Genomic DNA, 17123 nt, shown 5'->3' on the forward strand with positions numbered 1-17123 from the left:
GTGCCACACTGGAGTGCAGTGGTGCGACCTCGGCTCACTGCAACCTCCGCCTCCCGGGTTCAAGCAATTCTCCTGCCTCAGCCTCCCCAGTAGCTGGGACTACAGGCGCGCACCACCACGCCCAGCTTATTTTTTTGTATTTTTAGTAGAGATGGGGTTTCACCATGTTGGCCAGGATGGTCTCGATCTCTTGACCTCATGATCCACCCACCTTGGCCTCCCAAAGTGCTGGGATTACAGGCGTGAGCCACCGCACCTGGCCACGTACATAGTTTTAAAGGCAAAGAATATCCTCACCCTTCCCCTTCTTCCTGGTAGCTACAGCAGATGAGGTGGGAATGATAAGAAGATCAGGGAGCAGCAACATATGAGATGGAGGCTGGCCCCTGATACTGAAGGGCCACTATTTACCCAGCAACCCAGTGGGTCTCCAAATCATCAAGTCCCCCAAACACTTTCCAGGTTTCTAGTGAATTTAATGCATGAGTCTCAAAAATCAATGGCAGAGGAGAAATGAATAAAATTAAAATGGGGTCAGAAGAGGGCCATAGGCACACACAGGAGGGGCAGTGAGTGGCCAAGTTAGGAGCTGGAGCGGGGGAATTCCTGGGCTGTCACATCTCGTCCAACCCGTAGTCCTCCTCCGGGAAGTCCCCCACTGTCACGACTGCTGGCTTGACGAAGGCGCCATACTTGGCCTGGCATTCGAAGTAGCGTTTCCCATTCACACTGCAGGGCAGGATGGGGGTGGGTGTGGTCAGAGGACCCTCACATGGCTCCACTCCAGATGCTGGCATGGGCAGCGCAGCCAACAGCACGCATGGACTTACACACACACACACGCACAGACACCTGAGTGGGAATGCTTGTTACCTGCCATCGTTTTTCCCCAGTGGCTCATCATAGCGGACGCCAATCCAGTAGCCAGGCTTGAAATCTGTGAGACCTGCCCACAAAAGAGAAATCCCCATGAAACTGCTGGACATAGAAGAAATCCCCATGAAATTTCAGGATCACCCTGGATCTGTGCCTGCCCATTGAATAAAAGCCTGTCTTGGTGAAAACCAATTCTTGCTACCTCCACTGCTACCACTAGGACCACCTCCATCTCCTGCCCAGACTAATATGGTAGCCACTTCACTGGTGTCCCTGCTCTCACCCCTGTTCCCCATTCCCTCGGTGAAGACACCAGCCAGTGAGGTCTTTGTAAAAACCTACAGGGATGGCACTGCTGCACTGCCAAAGAGAGAGGCTTCCGAATAAATCAAACCTGCTTTATCTTAAACTTCCAGCCTCCATTACTGTGAGAAATAAATTTCTTTTGTTTAAGTCGCCCAGTGAGTGGTACTTTGTTAGCAAACTAATACAGAATTCAGCAACAAGACAGCATCCCAGTGAAAAAGCAGGCAGAGGACGATATAAGGAAGTCAATAATTCAATACCAAAAAAAAAAAAAGGGGGAAATAATCCCATTAAAAAGTGGGCAACAGGCCGGGCGCGGTGGCTCAAGCCTGTAATCCCAGCACTTTGGGAGGCCGAGGCGGGTGGATCACGAGGTCAAGAGATCGAGACCATCCTGGTCAACATGGTGAAACCCCGTCTCTAGTAAAAATACAAAAAATTAGCTGGGCATGGTGGCGTGTGCCTGTAATCCCAGCTACTCAGGAGGCTGAGGCAGGAGAATTGCCTGAACCCAGGAGGCGGAGGTTGCGATGAGCCGAGATCACGCCATTGCACTCCAGCCTGGGTAACAAGAGCGAAACTCCGTCTCAAAAGAAAAAAAAAAAAAAAGTGGGCAACAGGAAGTTGAGGCTGTGGTGAGCCATGATCATGGCCAAAGAATATGAACACACCCTTCTCAAAAAACCATATATTGAACGGGCAGGGTGGCTCACGCCTGTAATCCCACACTTTGGGAGGCCAAGGTGGGCGGATCATGAGGTCAGCAGATCAAGACCGTCCTGGCTAACACAGTGAAACCCTGTCTCTACTGAAAATACAACAAATTAGCTGGGCGTGGTAGCACACGCCTGTAGTCCCAGCTACTTGTGAGGCTGAGGCAGGAGAATCACTTGAACTTGGCAGGCGGAGGTTGCAGTGAGCCGAGATTGCTCCACTGCACTCTAGCCTAGACAACAAAGTGGGACTACATCTCAAAGAGAAAAAAAAAAGGGGGGGCCAAGTGTAGTGGCTCATGCCTGTAATCCTAGCACTCTGGGAGGCCGAGGCAGGTGGATCACAAGGTCAGGAGATTAAGATCATCCTGGCCAGCACGGTGATACCCCGTCTCTACTAAAAATACAAAAATTAGCTGGGTGTGGTGGCACACACCTGTAATCCCAGCTACTCAGGAGAATCCCTTGAACCCGGGAGGCGGAGGTTGCAGTGAGCCGAGAAATTTATACAAGAATGTTCAGGCCAAGCATGGTGGCTTAGCCTATAATCCCAGTATTTTGGGGGGCTAAGGTGGAAAGATCACTTGAGCAGGAGGAGTTTGAGACCAGCCTGGGCCACATGACAAAACCCCATCTCTATAAAAAAAACTGCAAAACTGTAGCCGGGGTGATGAATGCCTATAGTCCCAGCTACTCGGGAGGCCGAGGTGGGAGGATGGCTTGAGCCCAGGAGGTGAAAGCAGAAGTGGCTGAGACTGCGCCACTGCATTCCAGGCTGGGCAACAGCCAGACCCTGTTTCAAATTAGGAAAAAAAAAAAGTAGAAATGACCCTAATGTCCACTAACTGATGATCGAATAAATAACATGTGGCATACGTGTACAATGCAGGACTATCTGGCAACAGTGCGGTACTGACACACGTGCGACATGAATGAAACTTGAAAATGTTTCTGCTCAGTGGAAGTGGCCAGTCACAAAAGGCCACAGATTGCATGATCCTATTCCTATGAAACATCCAGAATCGGCAAATTAGAGACAGAATGTAAATTAGTGGCTGCAGATGACTGGGGGATGGGTCCACACGGGCATAAAGATGGAAATAGCAGACAGTGGGGATGCCAGAAGCCGGGAGGGTAGTGAGGTTTGAAAAATTCCCTATTGGGTACAATGCTCACAGTTTGGGTCATGGAAACGCTAGAAGCCCAGTCCCCCCCTGTTAGCATGCAACACTCCCGTGTAACAACGCATGTACCCCCTGAATCCTTTTTATTTATTCATTTATCTCCAGAGACTGAGATACTTTCAAGCCCCCCCAGCACCCCAAGGCAGAGCGTGAGGCTCCTCTGCACGCACAGCGTTCCCTCCAGCCTTGCCACGCACCTACATACATGACGGTGCCCCGGCGAGGGGACTGCCCCGCCGCCCGCACCTCACAGCGGCTGCCCACCGGGATGGAGCTGGCCTGGGCCTTCTCCTCAGCGAGGCGCTGGGCGGCCTCGGCCTCCTGCTGCGCCCGCTCCTCCTCGTTGTACCTGCCGAGCTTGCTGCGCTTCAGGAAGGAGCGGACCGTGTCTGTGGGCGTAGGGGACTGGGGTCAGCTGGGGTGTCGGCTGGGCCTCTGGCCTAACACGATGACGCTCCACCCATGAGGGGCCCATTCATAGAGGAACTCTCTCTTCCAGGTGACAAAGGGCTGTCACCCAAGCCCCAGGTCTCCCAATGCAGTCTCAGCCTGTCCTAGGACTCCGGGGCCCCCTCACAACCCAGAAACGGAAGGGGTGCGGCCGGCGTCCCCCACCTTGTCACAGGACCCATGCTCTCATGTCTTCAGCCACAGCCGCCTTCACATCCCGCCTTCCTCCTCCGCCCTCCTCCCCCACTGAGGCCCCCGGATTCCCAACACTCTGATCCATCCCAGGCGCCCTCACTGCCTGCCACTCTGTCCACTCACATCCCACCTGTCCCGCCCTCCACATGTTCCTATCTGACCCCGACTGCTCCAACACCCAGCCCCCACACCTACCCCTCAACCCCTCCACTTTCCCGGTCCTCCACCCACCACATCTGACTGCCCACACCCAGACACCTCCCAGCCCTCATTCCCACCCCAGACCCCCACCTGCCGCGACTCCCAGCCTTACCCTTATATCCCCCCAACCTCCGGCCCCCGCTGCCCACACCACTGGCCTCCCTGCAGCGGCCTTGTCTACCTGCCTGCTCCCTGCCTGCACATACTCGCTCTGGCCCCCACGCCCCCCTCATGGCCTCCTGCCCGTACCTTGCCTCTGGTCGTAGGCTTCTTGTGAGATGGTGTACTTCTCCACCCGGGACACGTCCTCATACTCACCAAGGCGGGCGCCGCTGTGGTCAATGACCTGCGTGAGGGGAGGGGCTCGCTGGGGATCAGGGTCTGGCCAGGGAGGCCTGGGTGCAGGGACGTCAGCGTCTCCTATCTGGGAAAACACAATCCTCTCCCTCACCCCTGCTACGGCCTTCTCTCCTCTCCTAAGCCTGGTGGAAGGTGGAAGTAGGTACATACACTGGCCACCTCTTCTTCCTCACCCCCATCCAAACTCCTGGAGGCTGCGTCTGTCCCCAGAAGTCCCCCACATGCTGCCATCAACGTCACCAAAGTCACGAAGCTCAATTGACAGAGCTCAGTCCTTGCCCACACCTCTCGGCCTGGCGCATCTCTTCACTGGGCCTCTGGGACTCTCCTAAGCTGGCCCCAGCCTCAGGCCCCAGAGCATCTCTTCCTGTTCTGCCCCCAGTATCCATTCAGTCACTGGCTTCTGAGCTCCCAGGCACCCAGCTGGGCCTCCTGCTGGGGATACAGTGCAAAAACCAGACTCGCCCTGCCCTGGAGCTGTGCTCGCTGTGCTGCGAGAAGGCCGACCGCAAAGGAACAGGTACCTATAAAACACCAGAGCGTGGCCGTGACCCCCGAAAACCAGAGCTTGGCCGTGACCCGCGAAACACCAGAGCTCGGCTGTGACCCATGAAACACCAGAGCGCAGCTGTCTTGAACTCCTGACCTCAAGTGTTCCTCCGGCCTCTGCCTCCCAGTGTGCTGAGATTATAGGCATGAGCCACCACACCTGGCCTAGACTTTGGTATTTACCTGGAGCTAGGTGCTGCCAGGGCAAGGCTCTGAGCCAGGAGGGCCCTGGCCTGACTCAGGTGGTCCCAAGCTCCCTCTGGCTGAGATGGGGAATGGTGAGGTTGGGGGAAGGATGGAGGTTGGACCAGGGTCAGGGAAGTTTTTGTAGGTGGAGCCGACAGGATTTGCTGAGAGAGTGGATGTGGGGGTGAGGGAGAGAGAGGGCCCAAGGAACACCCCAAAGCATCTGGCCCGAGCCACTGGGCTAACATGGCAAAGTAGGAATGAGCTTTATCTCCGCATCAAACATCCCTGAGAATTTCCACTATGTTGAGAATTTTCACAAATTTAAAGTTTTGTTATTTTAAACAATGAATATGAGTGATATTTATAAAGAGACAAAGAATTTTAGAAAAGGTAAAATTTCCCTGGAGGCTGCACCTCTGTGACAACTTCCTTGAGCGGCTGGGGAGGTCTGCATGTACCTGAACCTCCCAGGTGTGAAATCTGCTCAAGGACGCCTCCGCCTATGCCTCAACACTGGCATCCCTCAGCTTCGGCTGTCCAGGATGGCCCAAAGGCTCAGTCCTCCACACCCAGCAGAGGCCTGACCCAGAGCCCCTGGCCTCGTCCCCTTATCTGGACTCACAGCAGCCCCTCCTCTCTCTCTCCTCTTCCTGTCCTCCACCATCTGCCCCCTACACACAGCCAGAGGGGCCTGTGAACACCGGAGCCAGGTCAGAGTCCTCCCCCAGCCTCCATGTTGTCTGGGCGCAGAAGTGACCACTCTTTTTTTTTTTTTTTTTTTTTTTTTTTTTGAGACGGAGTTTCACTCTTGTTACCCAGGCTGGAGTGCAATGGCGCGATCTCGGCTCACCGCAACCTCCGCCTCCTGGGTTCAGGCAATTCTCCTGCCTCAGCCTCCTGAGTAGCTGGGATTACAGGCACGCACCACCATGCCCAGCTAATTTTTTGTATTTTTGGTAGAGACGGGGTTTCACCACGTTGACCAGGATGGTCTCGATCTCTTGACCTCGTGATCCACCCGCCTCGGCCTCCCAAAGTGCTGGGATTACAGGCTTGAGCCACCGCGCCCGGCTAGAAGTGACCACTCTTAATCCCCACTGCGCTCCCTCCCGCCTTGGAGTGTTTGCTGTTCTGTGCCCCCCTCCAGGAATACCCTTTCCCCCTCTTCAGTTAACTCTTTTTTTTTTTTTTTTTTTGTAAGACAGGATCTCGCTCTATCACCCAGACTGAAGCACAGTGGCGCCAGCTGGGCTCACTGCAACCTCTGCCTCCTGAGTTCAAGTGATCCTCCTGCCTCAGCCTCCTGAGTAGCTGGGATTACAGGCGCCTGCCACCATGCTCAGCTAATTTTTGTATTTTTAGTAGAGATGGCGTTTCACATGTTGGCCAGGCTGGTCTCAAACTCCTGACCTCAGGTGATCTGCCCACCTCAGCCTCCCAAAGCGCTGGGATGACAGGCATGAACCACCGTGACCGGCCTGAGGGGCAATTCTTTTTATTCTTCGTGTCTCTGCTCTGGTGGCACCACCTCCAGGATGTCCTCCCAGACCTCACTGATGCATCAGGTACCCCAAGATAGGGTCTCCCAGCTCCATGATCTCCTACATAGCCTGTCTCCACTGACCCTTCACATTCAGTCCTCTGGTCATTTAGCCAACATCTACCTCATACCCTGGACCTTCTCAGATACAGTCATAGCTATACCCCTGGGAATAACATGGATGGGCAATGAACAGTTACTGATTCAACGAGAGAAAAAAGTAGCACTTTTCCAGACACAATGACTCCTGGAGTCATGCAAACTGGGGTCAAAATGCTACTGACCTTAGTCACCCTTAGTCACCCTTAAGAAAGTAAACTCTGGGCTCTTCCAGTTCCAGGTGCTTTGGGAACCATGGCTTAAGGTGCAGACCTGGCCAAGTCCAAGAACCACAACACACACATCCAGTTCCCAAAATGGCAGAGAAATGGTTTCAAGAAACCCCGATCACAAAGATATGAATTTCTTAAGGGGGTGGACCCCAAGTTTCTGAGGAACATGCGCTTTGCCAAGAAACACAAGAAGGGCCTAAAGGAGATGCAGGCCGGCCAGGTGCGGTAGCTCATGCCTGTAATCCCAGGCACTTTGGGGGACCAAGGCGGGTGCATCACTTGAGGTCAGGAGTTTGAGACCAGCCTGACCAACATGGTGAAACCCCGGCTCCACTAAAAATACAAAAATTAGCCAGCATAGTGGTGCACACCTGTAGTTCCAGCTACTGGGGAGGCTGAGGCAGAACTGCATGAACCCAGGAGGTCAAGGTTGCAGTGGGCCAAGATTGTGCCACTGTACTCCAGCCTGGGTGACAGAGCTCCATCTCCAAAAAAAAAAAATAAGATGCAGGCCAACAATGCCAGGGCCATGAGTACAGGTGCTGAGCCTATCAAGGCCCTCGTGAAGCCCAAGGAGGTTAAACCCAAGGTCGCAAAGGGGTCAGACGCAAGTTCAATCAACTTGCCTACATTGCCCACCCCAAGCTTGGGAAGCATGCTTGTGCCTGCATTGCCAAGGGGTTCATGCTATGCCGGCCAGAGGCCAAGGCCAAGGACCAAACCAAGGCTCAGGCTGCACCTCCAGCTTCAGTTCCAGCTCGGACTCCCAAAGGTGCCCAGGCCCCTACAAAGGCTTCAGAGTAGATATCTGTCTGCCAACGTGAAGACAGAAGGACTGGTTCGACCTCCCCAGGGCTGCTGTCTACATGGCGCTGGGGTCCTCCTGTGCTATTTGTACATATAAACCTGAGGCAAGAAAACGAAAGTAAATTCTGGGCCTGGTGCGGTGGCTCACGCCTGTAATCCCAGCACTCTGGGAGGCCTGGGCAGGTGGATCACCTGAGATCAGGAGTTCAAGATCAGCCTGACTAACATGAAGAAACCCCATCTCTACTTAAAATACAAAAATTAGCCAGATGTAGTGGTGACAGGTGTAATCCCAGCTACTGGGGAGGCTGAGGCAGGAAAAACCACTTGAACCCGGGAGGCAGAGGTTGTAATAAGCCAAGATCATACCACTGCACTCCAGCCTGGATGACAGAGCAAGACTCTGTCTCAAAAAAAAAAAAAAAAATTCTACCTCGAAGTTAAGTTTTCTCTTCTGCAAAATGGAGACAATTACATTATCCTTCCACTATTACTTTATAGATTCAATTCATCACTCAACAGTGATTCAAGAGTTGGGAGTGGTGGCTCATGCCTGTAATCCCAGCACTTTGGGAGGCCAAGGCGGGTGGATCACTTGAGGTCAGGAGTTTGAGACCACCCTAGCCAACATGGTGAAAACCCATCTCTACTAAAAATACAAGTTTACAAAATTAGCCAGGCATGGTGGTGCATGCCTGTAATCCCAGCTACTTGGGAGGCTGAGGCAGGAGAATCGCTTGAACCCAGGAGGCAGAGGTTGCAGTGAGCTGAGATCACACAACTGCATTCCGGCCTGGGCCACAAGACAAAACTCTGTCTCAAAACAAAACGATTCACAGAGTATCTTCTCTGTCCCTGGCACCGTTCCAAGTGCTGGGGACACAGCAGTGAAATTAGAATGAGCAAAATTTCTGCCCTCAGGGCACTCAAATCCAGGGAGACACACTAAATAAACCAGACCAATGAGAAAAATCCAGAGTGTGTCAGAGGAAAATTAGTGCTAAATACAAAAATCTAAAATAAAGCAAAGAAGGGGAGAGGGGTGAGGTTAACATTTACACTGAGGCCAATGAAGGCTTCACTAGAATGGTGACACTTTAAATAAAGGCCAGAAGGAAAGGTGGGCCGAGCAGGCACATGACAAAAGAACCATTCAGGCCAAGGATCCAGAGGCAGAGGTCACCTGGGCTGTGCAAGGAGCAACACAGCTGCTACAGACTGAGTGAGGTGGGGAGAGAATGAGGACAGAAAGGGGTGGGCATGGTGGCTCACGCCTGTAATCCCAGTACTTTGGTAGGCCAAGGTGAGTTGATCACCTGAGGTTAGGAGTTCCAGACCAGGCTGGCCAACATGGTGAAAACCCGTCTCTACTAAAAATACAAAAATTAGCTAGGCGGGCGCCTGTAATCCTGGTTACTCAGGAGGCTAGCGCACAAGGATGGCTTGAACCCAGGAGGTGAAGGCTGCAGTGAGCCCAGATCGTGGCACTGCACTCCACTCCAGCCTGGGCGACAAAGTGAGACTCTGTCTCAAAAAAAACAAAAACGACAGAAAGGACATGGTGAGCAGATGCGCAGAGAGGTTCTCTGTGTTCTGGTTTCTCCCAAGCTGTCCAGCGTGGTCACTCACTGTGACCTACCTCACATTCCAGGCCTTTGTACAATCTGCTCCCTCCTTTCCACCTCTTTCTCTCTTTTTTTTGAGACGGAGTTTCACTCATGTTACCCAGGCTGGAGTGCAATGGCGCGATCTCGGCTCACCGCAACCTCCGCCTCCTGGGTTCAGGCAATTCTCCTGCCTCAGCCTCCTGAGCAGCTGGGACTAGAGGCATGCGCCACCATGCCCGGCTAATTTTTTGTATTTTTAGTAGAGACGGGGTTTCACCATGTTGACCAGGATGGTCTTGATCTCTTGACCTCGTGATCCACCCGCCTCGGCCTCCCAAAGTGCTGGGATTACAGGCTTGAGCCACCGCGCCCGGCCAATTTTTTGTATTTTTAGTAGAGACGAGGTTTCACCATGTTGACCAGGATGGTCTCGATCTCTTGACCTCGTGATCCACCCGCCTCGGCCTCCCAAAGTGCTGGGATTACAGGCGTGAGCCACCGCGCCCGGCCCACCTCTTTCTCTTAACTCACCCTTTCCTCATCTTTCAGGTCTCAGCGCAGACATCCCTTCCTCCATGAAGCCCTCTCTGATTCTCCCAGGTGGAGTCAGGCACCTCTTCTGGGTGGCCCCAATCCCCTGGGATTTCCTGATCCCAGCCCAGACCACTCTAGGCTGTCCCTGTCTAGTGATGGGTCTGTCTCTTGTCAGGCTGCACTGGAGGCTCCAGGAGGGCAGGACCTATCTTGGGTATCACTCAGGGCAAAACCCAGCAAGTATCTGTTGAATAACCAAATGAATGGTGGAGAGGGGATAGGGGAGGGCTGGGGACAAGTGTCCCAGGTAGGCAGTTCTCACATGGATGCGGCAGCCGTCATCTACAGGGTAGGAGCCCAGCAGTGCATCTTCTTGATCCAGCTTGCTGTAGAACTTGTCGTCAACTCCATACAGCTCCAATTCCATGCAGGAAGCAGGGCTGCCCACCAGCAACTCCAGTTTACACTGTAAGGAGGGGGCAGGGTGAGAAGGTGGCCAGGAGCCCCGCCCCTTGCATCAATCACCATCGCCACATCCCTGTTCCTCCGAAAGACCCCCCAGTCAGGACCCACTGGGCCCGGCTCCTCGCCTCTTGCCCCGCCCCTTGTCCCGCCCTCTGGACCACTGGATTTTTCGCTGGCCCCACCCCTCGTCTCTGCAATCTCGGGTTCTCTACGGACCCGCCTCGCCGCGACCCGGTCCCTAGCCTCCGTGCTTGGGATCACCTCCGGCCCCGCCCCGTCGCTCCCTGGCCCCTCCCCGCCACCTCTCCGGGGAGTCCCCACCATTTCTTCGCCCCGCCCCTCCGGACCCGCCCCCACGGCCACACCTTGAACTCCGCGATTGTGAGGCTGCGGCTGTACCGCTTCTCGGAGCGGAAGGTATTGAGGGAGCTGCTGATGAAAACGGTCACCGTGGGCGCCGACACCCCCGTCACCTCCATCTTGCCGCGCCCTGCCTGGGCCCGCAGCGCGGTCCAGCCGCCTCACACCCGCTCCGCAGCCGCAGTCGCCGCTGCTGCTGGGATAGCAGCCCCGCCCCCTGCTCCGGGCCTGACCAATGCGCGCTCCCCTGCCAGGAGCGTCCGCCAATCGCCGCCTCCCTTCCCCACTGTCAGGAAGCGAGCTCTCTGTACTCCTGAGCCTGCCCCAGCGAATCCCGGGAGGCCTCCCAGAGTTCACGGTTTTTTCAGTAGCGGCCCGGAAACGGCCAGAACTGGGGCGAAGACTGTAGCCTGGAGGAAGAACGGGCAAGAGCTTCCTCCGTTAGCGCAGGGTAAACTCGCGCATGCGCACTGGCCTTTGGCCAAGCAAGCTCTGTGGCTTTTGCCCTGGGTGCTTAGCGTTATGCAGCTTACGATGCGCATCGTTTTCCCGGCTCTGTCGCCAGATCCATACTATTCTGTAAACTGGGGCGGCGATGTCCCAAAAATGGAAGGAATTACTCTAGGATATCAAAAGACTGAAGCAAGCAATGAAACCTTTGCGCGGAAAGAAGGGAGACACAGCACATGTGCTCAAGGCTGCCCTCTTTTGGCGAAACACCTAGGCCTGGCCCCTCCGGCGACCTGTAGCGCGGCGGAGCAAGCGCAGAAGGTTAGGCGGGCTGCGCGTCATCATGGAGCCCGACGGGACCTACGAGCCGGGCTTCGTGGGTATTCGCTTCTGCCAGGAATGGTGAGGCTGAGGGAGCGGGTGATGTGGAAAGAGGGTGAGGAATGGCTCCAGGACTGACCCCTTGGCACCTCGCCCTCCCCACAGTAACAACATGCTATACCCCAAGGAAGACAAGGAGAACCGCATTCTGCTCTACGCGGTGAGCGCCCGGGTCTTCCCCGGCTGGTCCACCTGTTCCCAGCGTGGCCTCGCCCTGTCCCCTGCCTCTGCGACCCGACTCCCTCTTTGCCCCCTGCTGCACCCCAAGTTATCCCGACTCTCCTGTCCATCCCTAAAGACCCCGTCCCGTCGTCGTACCTTCCGGGATCACCCTGCCCTCCCCTCCCAGTCTCATCCGGAATCCCTCCGTGACCCCCTTTCCCCTACACTCGCCCTCTCGCAGTGCCGGAACTGTGATTACCAGCAGGAGGCCGACAACAGCTGCATCTATGTCAACAAGATCACGCACGAAGTGGAGTGAGTGGCGGTCCCGGAGCTGGGGGCGGGGGTGTTAGCTCTGGAGGCCGGGTCTGAGCGTAATTATACACCCCTGCGTCCCTGCAGCGAACTGACCCAGATTATTGCCGACGTGTCCCAGGACCCCACGTTGCCGCGGACCGAGGACCACCCGTGCCAGAAGTGAGCGCTCAGCTGGTGCTGGGGAGGGAAAGTGAGGCGAAGGGAGGAGGGAAGGGTGTCAAGCTCCCTATGACTGAGCTCCCACCCCCTCAGGTGTGGCCACAAGGAGGCTGTGTTCTTCCAGTCACACAGTGCCCGGGCCGAGGTAAGTGGCACGAGGACATTCTAAGTATCTGGGGCTTGCTTGGTCCTTCCCGGGGGTGGTGATACCAATATGGGTGTCCCTGCGTTTCTTAAATCCTGGGCCGGACCCTTACCTATTGGGGAAGTTCTCTTGCCTGTTCTTTTGGGGTGAGGCGCTGCTGGGTCCAGAACCTTGCTAACCATGCATCCTTTCTGTCAGGACGCCATGCGTCTGTACTACGTGTGCACGGCCCCACACTGCGGCCACCGCTGGACCGAGTGATCTCACCTCTCCCCCGAGTGTAATTAACACCAGATTCCATGTGCGAGTTTCCTGTGTTTATTTGCCTCGTGGGGAGGGCACTGGCATGGGGTATCCGGCTGTGCGATGCAGGGCACGGTGCTGTGCATAGGCCTCCGGCCGGGAGCTGGTGAAACCACAGTCCTCGCACACGTGCAGCTTCTCGCGGCGTTCACGGTAAGCGTAGCTGGCTGGCTGCCCATGCACCTTAGCAAGGTGAGCTTCCAGGGAGCAGCGCTGCGTAAATGCTTTCCCGCAAGCACTACAGCGGAAAGGCCGGATCCCTGCACAGATGGGCACAGAGGGGACGGCTGGACAGGAAGGGCAATGGGCTCTGAACTAAAGCACCCCCACGTGTTTTACAGCATTGAGCATTTCCAGTCCCATTCTAAGCTCTTCAGATTCTTCCACCCATGACCCACCATGTGCTGCCCCCACCTAGTGCAGACATGGGCCAGACACCTGTTTCCCCACCCTCCTTCACCAGGATGTTCCCTCTCCTGGGGGACAGAGAGAGAGGCCTTCCCTTGCCCTCGGATCTGGAGCCTGAATCATATAACCCACATCTGTCTGCACTCTGTGTCCCTTGCCATGCCCCTATCTTGGTGCCACCTTACACCCACCTGCTGGGGTCCGAGGGACATTATTTCTGGAGTCCCCACGCCCCACATACACAAACCCTGGACACTCCACATCCCAGCACCTCTCTCCATTTCCTTCCATCCCCGCCTTGGGCCCAGCAGCCTTTTCCTGTCCCTACCACTGCTCACCAGTGTGCGTCCTCATGTGGCGCTTGAGATCGAAGGCATCATGAAAGCCCTTGCCACAACAGCGGCACAGGTGGCGGCGCACAGGACTGTGGCACTTGAGGTGCCGCGTCAGCATGCGCTGCAGAGGGAAGGCCTTAGGGCAGAGTGGGCAGCCCAGCATCCCTGGGCCCCTGGGAGCAGAGGTCAGGTTGCCCTGTGTGGGCTGCTGGAGGGATGTGGGAGTTATTAGCCCCTATGGTTGGACCCTGCCCACCCTTCGTTACTCTGCAAATGAGTACCGAGTGCCCAGAGCCATAGAGGATTTAGGAAGGCAGAGACAGTGATTAGCGTGTGTACCTGCCACTCTCCAGGGCCTTCCCTCAGTATCCCATGGCCCTTCTCCATGCCAAGTCCCATCTTCCAATGTGACATGAACTTTTTTTTTTGAGAGTCTTTCTCTGTCACCCAGGCTGGAGGTCAGTGCTGTGATCTTGATCTCAGCTCACTGCAACCTCTGCCTCCCAGGTGCAAGTGATTCTTGTGCCTTATCCTCCCCAGTAGCTGGGATTACAGGCATAGACCACCATGCCCAGCTAATTTTTGTATTTGTCACAAAGATAGGGTTTCACCATGTTGGCCAGGCTGGTCTGTAACTCCTGACCTCAAGCAATCCACCCACCTTGGCCTTGTGAAGTGCTGGGATTACAGGCGTGAGCCTACTATGCCTGGCCTACTTTTCTAATTTTATTGTCTTTTTTTTTTTTTTGAGATGGAGTCTCACTGTGTTGCCCAGGCTGGAATGCAGTGGCACAATGTCGGCTCACTGCAACCCCTGTCTCCAGGTTCAGTTGATTCTGCTGCCTCAGCCTCATATGCTATCACACCTGGCTAAGTTTTGTGTTTTTTTTTTTGGAACAGAGTCTCACTCTGTTGCCCAGGCTGGAGTGCAGTGGCACAATCTCAGTGCACTGCAGCCTCCGCCTCCCAGGTTCAAGAGATTCTCCTGCCTCAGCCTCCCAAGTAGCTGGGATTACAGGTATGTGCCACCATGCCTGGCAACTTTTTGTAATTTTAGTAGAGACCAAAATGACAACACGGCCAGGCTGGTCTCGAACTGCTGACCCCAAGTGATCTGCCTGCCTTGGCCTCCCAAAGTGCTGGGATTACAGGTGTGAGCCACCACACCTGGCTAATTTTATTGTCTATACCTGCAGCCCCCACCAGAATACAAACTCCATCATTTGTGAATTTTTTTTTTTTTTTTGAGACGGAGTTTCACTCATGTTACCCAGGCTGGAGTGCAATGGCGCGATCTCGGCTCACCGCAACCTCCGCCTCCTGGGTTCAGGCAATTCTCCTGCCTCAGCCTCCTGAGTAGCTGGGATTACAGGCACGCACCACCATGCCCAGCTAATTTTTTGTATTTTTGGTAGAGATGGGGTTTCACCATGTTGACCAGGATGGTCTCGATCTCTTGACCTCGTGATCCACCCGCCTCGGCCTCCCAAAGTGCTGGGATTACAGGCTTGAGCCACCGCGCCCGGCCCATTTGTGAATTTTTGTCTTATTCCTGCTGAATATAAAACCCCGTGTCTGGAATAGTGCCTGGCCCTCGTGAACATACGACATTCCAGCTGGCGCTTCCTTTCCTCTAATGCATGCACAGCTGAAATAGCCCTTATCTCCCATCACACTCTTGTCACCTTCTCCCATGTTCTGACATAAGGCAGATCATCCACATGAGGGGTTGAATCTTGTTCTGCCCTGCTGGACAGAGAGATCCCTGTGGCTGCCCACCCTGTTAGGTGCCTAGGGTGGGACCTAACAGTAGAGAGCTCACTACTAGGAAAGGAGAGCCATTCCCAACAGAGAGAAGCAGAGGTGGACAGGTCCTGAGGCATGAGGGCTTATGCAGATGGGCCTGGGGAGGAAGAGGCCGTCAGCTTCATTAAGGCTGAGAGCAGGCAGGGGCGAAACAGCTGGCTTTGCGGGCCAGCTCCACACTCACCGCTGCCCACGGATCCCTGACACTGGATGACTGTTGCGCCAGTGGCCCCCCCAGGCTGCTGCAATCTGAGGAGAGAAGCCGAATGGTGATGCTTTGCGTCTCCCCTGCTCCTTACCTCTGGGCACGGTGAGGGACCCACCAGGGATATAGGCATCTCCCCGGAGCTGGTCAGGCAGGTGGCCCCAGTTGGGTGGCTGTGGACGCCGACTCCTGACCAGGAAGGCGCGGGGCATCCCCTCAGGAAGGCTCTCCACGCGCAGTGGCTGCCTCTTCTACCTGCTGTCAGACCTCAGCCCCAGGATGACTATCCCTGGTGGGAGAGGAGGGGAAGCCTCAGAGGAGCCTCATTCTCTTCATGCAAATTTCCTGATTGGCCCTGGGAGCGGACTAAGTTGGCTTGGGTTACCCCTGCCTGGGAACCTGCTGTCTTCTCCCAGGTTTCAGAGGGAACTGTCCAGCTTTCAGAGGTGAACAAGCACTGGGACCACCAAGCAGGGCCAGGAAAGGGGAGACCAGGCCTGGGGAGCTCTTGGGGTTGGAGAGAGGAAGCATGGCCCCAGGGGGGCCGAGTGTCTCCCAGGGGTTGAGGGTCTGTTTGCCAGGCAAATCAGTCACCAGGGGACAACCAGCAGCCTGCCTGGTTATTCAAATCACAGCAGCTGTCTGAGGACACAGAAGGGGCCCCCTGCTGTGATTGCCCTGCTCTATAGAGTACAGGGAAGACACCAGATCCGGATAGATCAGGGCAAAATGAGGATCTAGGCTATGCATCCTCAGGCAGGACACCTCACCTCTCTGATCTTCAGACTCCCAGAGCTAACATTCAGCCAGAAGCACTATTCAGGTGTAGCAGGCACTCAAATTCTAGTTTGGTAATAATCTACCTCTTAGTGACTGTGTGGGACAACACTCCCTCGCCTCACAGTCTGGAAAGTAAAAGGTGGGAATCTTTTTTTTTTTTTTTTTGAGATGGAGTTTTGCTCTTGTAGCCCAGGCTGGAGTGCAGTGGCGAGATCTTGGCTCACTGGAACCTCCACCTCCCAGGTTCAAGCAGTTCTCCTGCCTCAGCCTCTTAAGTAGCTGGTACTACAGGCATGCACTACCCCACCACCACACCCAGCTAATTTTTGTATTTTTGGTAGAGATGGGGTTTCATCATGCTGGCCAGGCTGGTCTTGAACTCCTGACCTCAAGTGATCCACCCGCCTCTGCCTCCCAAAGTGCAGTGATTTCAGGTGTGAGCCACCTTGCCTGGCCCAAAGGGGGTCTCTTGACACAGCCAGGACCCTACCTCGGCACACTGGCCAAGCTCTGTTCTACACTTGATTGTTAGCCAAAAGGCCAAGAAGCAATTCAAGCTCTGTTTTTAAAATTTATTTTAATTTATTTATTTTGAGGTGGAGTTTCACTCATTGACCAGGCTGGAGTGCAGTGGCACAATGTCGACTCACTGCAACCTCTGCCTCGTGGTTCAAGCGATTTTCCTGCCTCAGCCTCCCAAGTAGCTGGGATTACAGGCACGCACCACCACGCCCAGCTAATTTTTTGTATTTTTAGTAGAGACTGGGTTTCACCACGTTGGCTAGGCTGGTCTTGAACTCCTGACCTCAAATGATCCATCCGCCTCGGCCTCCTAAAGTGCTGGGATTACAGGCGTGAGCCGCCACAGCTGGCCAACTCAACAATTTTCTAGGCTTCAGACCTAGCTTATTGAAAATGATTGCATAAGTCCATGAAGGAGACACACCAGTGATAGCCCAGAATGACCAACCCAGTGAGGGGCAAGTGAAGCAGAGAGACCCAG

General features: G+C 54.9%; 3 protein-coding genes across 7 annotated transcripts; 1 reads left to right on the forward strand and 2 right to left on the reverse strand.

Annotated features, from left to right (window-relative positions):
- Positions 1 to 455: 455 nt before the first annotated feature.
- Positions 456 to 11032, reverse strand: TBCB (tubulin folding cofactor B). 3 transcript variants are annotated; one of them, XM_032249534.1, is made up of 6 exons: positions 10674 to 11032; positions 10166 to 10309; positions 4175 to 4271; positions 3277 to 3468; positions 874 to 946; positions 456 to 729 (listed from the first exon to the last, which is right to left on the reverse strand). In XM_032249534.1, exons 1-6 carry the CDS (start codon positions 10785 to 10787, stop codon positions 615 to 617), a joined length of 735 nt encoding a protein of 244 aa, XP_032105425.1. In that variant the 5' UTR covers positions 10788 to 11032; the 3' UTR covers positions 456 to 614. The 3 variants fall into 3 exon arrangements, with proteins under 3 accessions (XP_032105425.1, XP_032105426.1, XP_032105427.1); XM_032249535.1 differs by lacking the exon at positions 10674 to 11032 and adding an exon at positions 10491 to 10579; XM_032249536.1 differs by lacking the exon at positions 10674 to 11032 and adding an exon at positions 10417 to 10574.
- Positions 11016 to 12587, forward strand: POLR2I (RNA polymerase II subunit I). Of its 3 annotated transcripts, none has more exons than XM_032249538.1 (6): positions 11016 to 11520; positions 11605 to 11659; positions 11903 to 11976; positions 12064 to 12138; positions 12232 to 12283; positions 12482 to 12587. In XM_032249538.1, exons 1-6 carry the CDS (start codon positions 11462 to 11464, stop codon positions 12542 to 12544), a joined length of 378 nt encoding a protein of 125 aa, XP_032105429.1. In that variant the 5' UTR covers positions 11016 to 11461; the 3' UTR covers positions 12545 to 12587. The 3 variants fall into 3 exon arrangements, with proteins under 3 accessions (XP_032105429.1, XP_032105428.1, XP_032105430.1); XM_032249539.1 differs by having other exon boundaries at positions 11261 to 11439; XM_032249537.1 differs by having other exon boundaries at positions 11150 to 11520; positions 11605 to 11976.
- On the reverse strand, positions 12586 to 15990 carry OVOL3 (ovo like zinc finger 3). Its single transcript, XM_032249558.1, has 4 exons — positions 15459 to 15990; positions 15320 to 15384; positions 13333 to 13537; positions 12586 to 12846 (listed from the first exon to the last, which is right to left on the reverse strand). The coding sequence occupies exons 1-4, from the start codon at positions 15550 to 15552 to the stop codon at positions 12602 to 12604; spliced, it is 609 nt and encodes a 202-aa protein (XP_032105449.1). The 5' UTR covers positions 15553 to 15990; the 3' UTR covers positions 12586 to 12601.
- Between the last annotated feature and the right edge of the window lie 1133 nt (positions 15991 to 17123).

The sequence above is a fragment of the Sapajus apella genome, unplaced genomic scaffold, assembly GCF_009761245.1.
Source record: "Sapajus apella isolate SASKATOON/1434 unplaced genomic scaffold, GSC_monkey_1.0 scaffold68, whole genome shotgun sequence".
Classification (NCBI taxonomy): domain Eukaryota; kingdom Metazoa; phylum Chordata; class Mammalia; order Primates; family Cebidae; genus Sapajus; species Sapajus apella.